General features: G+C 47.5%; 1 protein-coding gene across 1 annotated transcript; it reads left to right on the top strand.

Annotated features, from left to right (window-relative positions):
* Positions 1–275: 275 nt before the first annotated feature.
* LOC101104114 (serpin B4-like) lies at positions 276–9526 on the top strand. Its single transcript, XM_042239156.1, has 8 exons — positions 276–463; positions 1728–1917; positions 2497–2553; positions 3905–4033; positions 4335–4452; positions 5526–5665; positions 5965–6120; positions 8705–9526. Exons 1-8 carry the CDS (start codon positions 291–293, stop codon positions 9110–9112), a joined length of 1371 nt encoding a protein of 456 aa, XP_042095090.1. The 5' UTR covers positions 276–290; the 3' UTR covers positions 9113–9526.

Genomic DNA, 9526 nt, shown 5'->3' with positions numbered 1-9526 from the left:
AAAATGTAATTTTCTAACTGTACTTTTTTATTAATTACTAAAATTGTACTAGAAGTGGCCTTGAAGACAATTCAACGTGTAAGAGAAGAAAGACTGTTTAAGGGCTCTCATTGGGAATAGTAGCTTAGGGCACATGAAGAAGTTGGAATTTAACTTTATTCTCGCTGGTCTTAGAAATACACGTACGTGCCTTTCATATGAGCCAATGACTGCAGGTCACAATTTCTTCCACAGAAGAAAGGGACATCCAGGAAAAGAAGAGTGACTTTGTCTTCACTCGTAGAGACTTCATGCTCATGAAAATGATGGATAGCCTGGTGAGGAAACCGAAAGTTGATTTACGTGAAATACCAGCTTCTGTGAAGAAGGGGAGGAATCGAGAGAGGCATATATTGAGGAGCCGAGCGCTCACAGCACAGGCTTACAGACTGCCCGCCCGCCTCTGCTCACTCCAGGAACGCAGGTGAGTGCTTCCAGCAGCTCTGCTGAGCTACGTGAATCCTTTCTGGAAATAACGACAATGGAATGTTACTTATCTATACAACTGTACATCGTTTACCTGTTTCATTTTGTCTGGCTGTATTTTATGATTTGTGAAGTCACTCAGTCATGTCCGACTCTTTGTGACCCCATGGACTGTAGCCCACCAGGCTCCTCCATCCGTGGAATTTTCTAGGCAAGAGTACTGGAGTGGGGTGCCATTTCCTTCTCCCGGGGATCTTCCCAACCCAGGGATCGAACCCGTGTCTCCCACATTGCGGTCAGACACTTCACTGTCTGAGCCACCAGGGAATTTAGCCAGGGCAGAAGTAAGACAACTTTTCATCTGCTTTAATCTTTAGGGAATTTATTTCCAAAACACAAACGCTTCCTTAGGAGGAAGTGTGACGAGGGGTAGGAGGCGCAGCCCCCACCACTCCTTCAAGAAGAACGCAGGGCTCCCCTGGTGGTGGTCCAGTGGATGAGAAGCCACCTGCCAACGCGGGGGACCCAGGTTCCATCCCCGCTCCGGGAATATCCCACATGCTGCAGGGCAACTAAGCTCGAGCACCACAGATAAGGAGCCGGAACTCCAGAGCCCGTGCTCCACAACAGGAGACGCCGCAGACAGCAGCCCCCGCTCTCCAAAACTCAGCAGAAAGCCTGCTCACTGCAGCAAAGACCCAGGCAGTTTTCCTAAATGGAGGAATGGCAGAGAGGTGCCTCGTGGCAGGTGGCTGGATGTTGTCGCATCAGTCTTTGCTTTGGTATCTGTTATAGGTCTTCTCTACCCAGTCTTAGTACAGCAGGTAAGGAAGAAAAGATAAAGATATTCTATTAGTTTTTACAAAAGTTTTTTTAATAGTCTTCTAAGTATGAAGTATATACATTGAAAACAACTTTAAAAGGAAAGAAGCTATAGTTCCAGATGGCACAGTGGTGAAGAAGGCACCTGCCAAGGCAAGGGACATGAACTTGACCCCTGGGTCGGGAAGGTCCCCTGGGGAAGGAACTGGCAACCCACTCCAGTATTCTCGCCTGGAGAATCCCGTGCACGGAGGAGCCTCCCAGGCTACCGTCCGTGGGGTTGCAGAGTGGGACACGACCGAATGACTGAGAGCGCCCACACACGGCTGGCAGAATCCCACAGCTCACAGACAAGACATTTCTTTTAGGAAAATTTTATTATAGACTAACAAACTTCCCTTCACTAGAGTGATGATAAAATGCATCTGATGCTCTTCCAGGACTTCCAGACCACATCCGGCCACCATGAGTTCCCTCGGTGAAGCAATCATCCACCTCGCAATCGACCTGTTCCACCAGATCAGACAATCAGAGAAGGAGAACATCTTCTATTCCCCTTTCAGTGTCTCGTCAGCCTTAGCCATGACTTACTTAGGGGCCCGAGAAAACACCGCATCCGAAATGGAGAAGGTAGGTGCAGCTGCCTTTCTGTTACAGGTTTGCATGGCTGTCTGCTGGCTGGTGTGCAGATGACCACAGGTCTGCCTGTCCCTGGTCCCATGGGAAGCTCAAGCAGCCCCACGACACACTCTCCCGCAGGGCTCCGCACCTGCTCCCTGTGCCTGGACTTCCTCTGGGGGATGGGATGAACCCTTATAATTGCCCGCAGGGGACCAGAGGTGGCTTTAATGGAAGAGTTCAGTAGAAGTGAGGCCCTGACTAAAATCCATGTATTCAGTGTTTTTTAAACACATTTCCTCAACAAGGGTTACAAAGTGAACCAGGACTCTTTGCAGTGACTTGTTATAAACCAGTTTTGTGCTTCGCACACACAGCTTGTGTTTCCTAAGGAGCAAACGCTTGTACTGAGCATTTCTTTGATTCTCTTTGGGTTTTTCCTTGTTTTTTTTGTTTTGTTGTTGATGTTGTTCAGCAATTTGTTTTGCTTGTTTGGATTCATCCTCTCCTTCCTTCCTTATTTCTTTCTTTATTCACCCTGATGTACGTGGGTTTCTGAAGCCTCCTTGTCCCACTCCCTGTCTCCTCCAGGTCCTTCACTTCAGTGAGATCGCAGCCAACACGCAAGAAGGAGCCGAGAAAGACCCCGTGAGTCACACAGCTCTGGACCAGAGGGAGGTCACAGACCCAAGAGGGCTGTTGGTTAAACTGGGAATTTCAGATAAACTGGAAAGGTCCATTTTTAGAGGACATCCTAGGCAAAAATGCTCTCCTGTTGGCTCAGCGGGCAAAGAACCCACCTGCCAGTGAAGGAGGCATGAGTCTGGGTCGGGAAGGTCCCCTGGAGAAGGAATGGCAGCCCTCTCCAGTGTACTTGCCTGGGAAACCCCATGGACAGAGGAGCCTGGTGGGCACAGTCCATGGGGTCGCAAGAGTCAGACACGGCAGAGCCCACACGCACAGGGCACTAGGCAAGGCAGAGGAGCAGAGTCGTCTCTGATCCCATGTCACACGCTGATCTCAGATGCTGTTTTCTGAAGAGAAGCGTGTGTCTCAGCGCAGAGGGTCTGCGGAGCTTCGTGCTGAAGGGCTCCTTTCGTGTGCTGGCCATGCCGTCTGCACGGTCTTCGTTCCCCAGCCAGGGACTGAGACCAGCTCTGCTGAAACCTGGCCCTGTCTCCTCAGAGAAGTCGCTCAGTTCTCTGAACGCTTGTTTTCATGTGACTTAGAGATGCTGGTGTGCAGCTGCTAGCAGTGTCCCGGGCACACACTCTTCCTACGCCGGGAAGTGTGAGCACTATGTGTGATCACAGTGAACAGCCATAGGGCACAGTCCAGCGGGCTGAGAGGATGATCTCCCCGAGGAGAATAACAGGCCTTCGTGTCACAATCTAGGGCAAGATACAGGTTGCGTGTTCTCTTACAGTTGATGACTCTTAGAGACGTAATATGACACATTAGGCCTCAAGAAGCTCACGTTTAACTGATCCCTAAACACTCAAGGGGCTTAACTGGTGGCTCAGATGGTAAAGAATCTGCCCACAACGCGAGAGACCTGGGTTCAATCCTGGGTGAGAAAGATCTGCTGGGAAAGGGAATGGCTACCCTCTCCAGTATTCTTGCCTGGGAAATCCCATGGACAGGAAATCCCTTGGCCAGCTGCAGTCCACGGGGTCACAAAATGTCAGAAATGACTGGGTGACCAACCCACACACACACAAACATTTACAACAGTGAAGAACGGCCCAAGAGTGGACGGTGCAGCGCATGTAGTTCAAAAGAGGAAAGACTGGAGTCCATTAGAGAAGGAAGAAAGGGTTACCTGAAAGACTGGATGTAAGTTTAGCAGCATGTTCCCAGCAAAAGTCACCAAATGCCAGGAAAGAACAACAGTCATCCACAGAAATACCAAAATCCAGGTACTGATCAAGCAGACTGATGTGGGTGCAGTATTCATATTGTTAGAGAATCCAGTGAGCTCACTTTTTGGTGTTTGAAGGTTGAAAAGCCAGGAAGTGTTCATCATCACTTTCAAAATCTTCTGACGGAATTAAAGAAATCCACTGATGCCTATGAGCTGAGGGTCGCCAACAGGCTCTATGGAGAAAAGGAGTTTCCGTTTCTCCAGGTGAGTTTCCTGGTCTATCCGGTCCCGGGTCCTCGGGCCCCAGCTCCTAATGGAGGGGGAGGGGTGCAGAGGAGCCTGGGAACCCGCACGGGGGCATTACCCCCAGGGGCCAGGCTCCCCAGCCACAACCCCACCCGCTGGAGTGTCCAGAGGCTGATAGCACACCAGTGAGGCGGGGCTAGGCATGGGCTTGTGAACTCTGCTTGATCAGGATTTAACACATTGCATTTAATTTGGGAATCCCGACATGGTTACTGATAAATTAAACTTCATTCTTCCTTTCTTCCTGCTCATGTCACAGGAATACATGGATAATGTTCAGAAATACTACCTGGCCAGTGTGGAATCTGCTGATTTTAAAAATGCTGCAGAGGAAAGTCAAAAGATGATTAACTGCTGGGTGGAGTGCCAAACCAATGGTAGGTTATGAGAGAGTCGCTCATTAAAAGTCACCGCTGAGTCCCCCCTTTGTGAACACAGTGCTGGACCCTGACCGGGCTTCCAGGAGCGGGGGTGAGACGAGATCGCGGAGGGTGGGGAGGCCCTGCAGGGGGCGGACGGTCCACGTCAGTGCGGAGAGACCCGGGCGGGGGTGCTCCCAGGACCAGCCCCCTGCAGGCACAGCTGAGTCTGGAAGACAGCGTCTTTGTGGATCCCAAGTCTGCTCAAACATTAGGTTGAGTCGTAAATTTTCTTTAAAATAGAGGCTTAACTTCTGGATTATGATCCCTAAGAGAAAATATGAAGAGTTCCCTTTTGCTTTCTTAACTGGGAAACAAACTGCTCTCCTTTAAACCACTCATCTTGCCAAAATGACCACCTGCAGCAGGAGGTGCCAGGCCCATGTCCCCCTCCCACAGGATTGTCACGGGGGTCCTCCCCTCCCAGGGAGGGGGCTGGACAACGTCCCCATCCCATGAACCGTATCCTACCTCCCTTCCGAAATACAGATCTAACCTACAGCAACTCAAAGTTGAGAATGAAGACAAACACACCCCAGGGAATGGTGTCTGGGCACGGGTTCTAGATTGTCGTGTTCATATCATTTGTCCTGAAGAACTTTCAGGCCCATTTCCTCTGATTGCTAAGTTCAAATGTGAAAATAGCAATCGAAGAATAAAGTTAAGGAGACCAGAATAGAAGGAAGGGCTGAGTAAACAAGAGATACAGCTCTCGAGGGAGCAGGAAGGGTGGAAAGGAAAGAAGAAAACTGACCAGTAAAATCAACTGAAATCAGTGCATCAGGGTTCCTTGCGAGATGACTGATGTCCCCCCACACACAGACTGAACACCTTCCCAGGCAGGAGCAGGGGCGTCTCCACGAGGGCAACTCCATCAGGCTGGGGCCGTGAGCAAAGCCTCACCTGGTGAACCGCTGGGCATGGAGTCCCTCGAGGGGTGATTTGTATGAATCTTTAATCACTTGTAACTTTCAGAGCATCTTACAGACAGACCGCGTGTTCCTTTCATAACTGATAATTTGTCTTTGCAGGAAGAATCAAGAATCTGTTTCCCCAAAACTCTCTTAATGGCTCTGTTCTGGTTCTGGTGAATGCTGTCTATTTCAAAGGGCAGTGGCAAGAGGAATTTAAGAAAGAAAATACTGTGGAGGAAAAATTTTGGCTGAACAAGGTATTGTCTATAAGTTATCCATATAACATAACGTAACTACATATGCACTGTGAAATGTAAATACGTATGGATTAATATATAACTGCAGGTAGAAGATAGAATTCATCAAGGCTTATTTTTTTGTCTTTTTTTTTTTTTTTACTTTATTTAGTTGGGATCCCCTGAAGGAATTCTTGTCTCTAATTCACAAAATTTCCAGATCATCTCTTAGAAGGAGGATGTGTTTGGTATCTGAACAAGATTATCTTTCTTTATAACTTAGGCCCATTTAGCACTATTTGCACATGAATTTATTGCAGGATACAAGCAAACCTGTGCAGATGATGAAACAAACCAGTCACTTCAATTTCGTGTCACTGGAGGAGGTGCAAGCCAAGATCCTGGAAATCCCGTACAAAGGCGGAGAGCTGAGCATGCTGGTGCTGCTGCCCAGTGAAGCGGACGGTCTGCAGGAGGTGAGGCCTGGCGTTTACAGGGCTGCACGCTGTTGCGGAGGCCTGGCGTTTACAGGGCTGCACGCTGTTGCTTACGTTCCTGGTGACGCAGTGCGGTGCGGGCTGCTCATGGTATGGTGACAGTGATTGGCAGAGCTCAAGCACATGACGAAAATGTGAAGTCAATATGCTAAGTATCACAGGGTAATATGACAAGTGCACAAAAATCTGCACACCGCGGGTCAGAATAATATTCTGATGAACCTGTCGAATGTCAGTGGACAAAACAATATACCTGGGTACAAGCGTGAGGGTCTGACAACTGTGAGAATCTCCTGTGTAGTCCAGGCGACTCATTTGAAGATGAAGAAATTGACATATGTAATTGACACATGGAAACACCTGCAAGTTTACTCACAAACAAAACGAGAAAATTAAAGCAACAGAGTTCCCGTCACACTCATGCCCAAGCTCCATCGTGTCCAACTCTTTGTGACCCCATAGACTGTAGCCCACCAGGCTCCTTGTCCATGGGATTCTCCAGGCAAGAATAATGGGGCCCGTTGCCACTCCTCCTCCAGGGAAACTTCCAAACCCAAGGATCAAACTCGAGTCTCCTGTGTTTCCTTTGCAGGCAGATTCTTTACTTGCTGAGCCCCCGGGATAGCAAAGTTTCCTTATAGCCCACTAATTCACAGAGGTTTTTTAGACTGTGAGCAAATGGATTTATCTTGAATCCCAGTTTTTAATTTGCAAGTATTTAGTTTCTAAGTACTCAAAACTCATTCACAGTCTCATTTCTAGGAGTTCAAAGGTGGGAGGAGGAGGAATTATACAGTTTTCTTCTTAGCATTGCTATCATAAAGCTAATATATAAAAACACCAATAAGACCATCTGTCATAGAAGGACATCCCGTAAAAGACCATCTATACAGGCTGTAACAGCCGATGATGGTGCCGAAGAGGCCATAAATTGCCACCCTCAGAATGCATGCACGGGAACACTGGGAATCAGGACCTCACAGGGAAAGTCACACCGCAGTCAGTGTGGCGAGTCCTCAGAATGCTGTCTCCTGCTCCAGATTCCCCGTTATCAGTGGTACTGGGAGTATCTGTCCTAGGATTTTACCTTATAGCAACAAGCTGAAACAACGGAAAAGCTGTTGGACATAAGTGGCTCAAAATTATGAAAAAATTTAAATAAGACACAATGGTATGTATTTGTATTACCTTACCTTCGTTTTGAAACTGACATGTAGTGAATGCTTAAAAGATATTACTTAAATAAATATAGATGTATACTGAGTATCAATTTAATGACAGTATTATATAGCAACATAAACTTGATTAGAGAAATATTTATTGAAAAATTTTACAAATAGATCAAGCAAGAAAAAGGAGTAAAATTAGGATGTAAGCTATAAATGCACTATGGAAAAATTTTGGACAAAAGAAATTAACAAGAGCAGTCTACTGAAAGCAAGCATGCCATGGATAAACAGCGTGAGCAACGGACAGTTCATCCCCTACAGGTGGTTTGATTCAGCCGCCCTGTTGCCGCGCGTGTGTGCGCATATGCGCACGTCTGTGTCTTTATGCGCTTTGCTGTGCTGTGCTTGGCCGCTCAGCCAAGTCCGACTCCTTGCAACCCCACAGACTGTAGCCCGCCAGGCTCCCCCATCCCTGGTATTCTCCAGGTAAGAATACTGGAGTGGGTTGCCATTTCCTTCTCCAGTGCATGAAGTGAAAAGTGAAAGGGAAGTTGCTCAGTCGTTTCCTACTCTTAGCAACCCCACGGTCTGCAGCCTACCAGACTCCTCCATCCATGGGATTTTCCAGGCAAGAGTACTAGAGTGGGGTGCCATTGCCTTCTCCAAATACGCTGTCTGAGTTGGTCATAACTTTCCTTCCAAAGAGTAAGCGTCTTTTAATTTCATGGCTGCAATCACCATCTGCAGTGATTTTGGAGCCTAAAAAAATAAAGTCTGCCACTGTTGCCACTGTTTCCCCTCTATTTCCCATGAAGTGATGGGACCGGATGCCATGATCTTCGTTTTCTGAATGTTGAGCTTTAAGCCAACTTTTTCACTCTCCTCTTTCACTTTCATCAAGAGGCTTTTTAGCTCCTCTTCACTTTCTGCCATAAGGGTGGTGTCATCTGCATATCTGAGGTTATGGATATTTCTCCCGGCAATCTTGATTCCAGCTTGTGTTTCTTCCAGCCCAGTGTTTCTCATGATGTACTCTGCATAGAAGTTAAATAAGCAGGGTGACAATATACAGCCTTGACGTACTCCTTTTCCTATTTGGAACCAGTCTGTTGTTCCATGTCTAGTTCGAACTGTTGCTTCCTGACCTGCACAGAGGTTTCTCAAGAGGCAGGTCAGGCGGTCTGGTATTCCCATCTCTCAAGAAGACTTATTTGATTATATAATATATATCAAGGACTCTTATTTTTGCCTCCTAGGATAAAACCTAATAAACTGAATCTCCTGTATTCATGTTTACTGTGCAGATAATTGTTTTCCAGACATTTCAATCCGAGGTTAGGTGGGCCCCATGACCGCTGAGAATCCTGACAGTTGTTCCTTTTCCACTGTTCCAGGTTGAAGACCAGCTCACTGCTGAGAAGCTAATAGCATGGACGAGCCCACAGAATATGGGGAAGAGACTAGTGGATTTACACCTGCCTCAGTTTAAAGTGGAAGAGAGCTACAACCTCGTGCCCACACTGCAAGCCCTGGGGATGGTGGACGCCTTCCATGATGGGGCCGCCGACTTCTCGGGCATGACCGGGAGACGCGATCTGGCGGTGTCGACGGTCGTCCACAAGTGCTTTGTGGAGGTGACCGAGGAGGGCACGGAGGCCGCGGCTGCTACCGGTGTGGGTGTCAGTGTTGTCACGTCACTACCGTTTCACGAGAGTTTCCGCTGTGATCACCCTTTCCTGTTCCTCATCAAGCACATCAAGACCAACAGCATCCTCTTCTGTGGCCGAGTCTCTTCCCCTTAGATGTCCTTGGCCAGCGGCCACACTCAGGGACGTTCACAGAGCTGTTTCCGGAGTTTGAAGGCTGGTGTAACAGGTTCCCTTTTTATTTTCCTTTCCAAACTTAAAGTCACCACTGAGAATGTATTGGATTAAATATTATGTTTATCTGTCTCTCTCTTTCTACAAACACATGTAACCTATTCTATTCCCCATGAAAACTCCTTGGACAAAATGTTCACTGTATTTTAAAAAGTTATTTCCATGCTCTATCTTCTCCTAAGTCTGAAATATCATACCTCCTATTTCAAAAGGTGTATTTACTTTTCAAACCTAGACTTTCACATTTACTTGAGTTCAGGTGGCGTATGGGGCCCTTGGGTGTCTAAACGTTTTAACTTCCTGAGACGCATCGTCAATAAAGCTACGGTTTCTTCA

Source organism: Ovis aries, chromosome 23 (assembly GCF_016772045.2).
Source record: "Ovis aries strain OAR_USU_Benz2616 breed Rambouillet chromosome 23, ARS-UI_Ramb_v3.0, whole genome shotgun sequence".
NCBI classification, from domain to species: Eukaryota; Metazoa; Chordata; class Mammalia; order Artiodactyla; family Bovidae; genus Ovis; species Ovis aries.
Note: the sequence above shows the minus strand (reverse complement) of the source record. Positions and strands in the feature narration are given on the sequence as shown.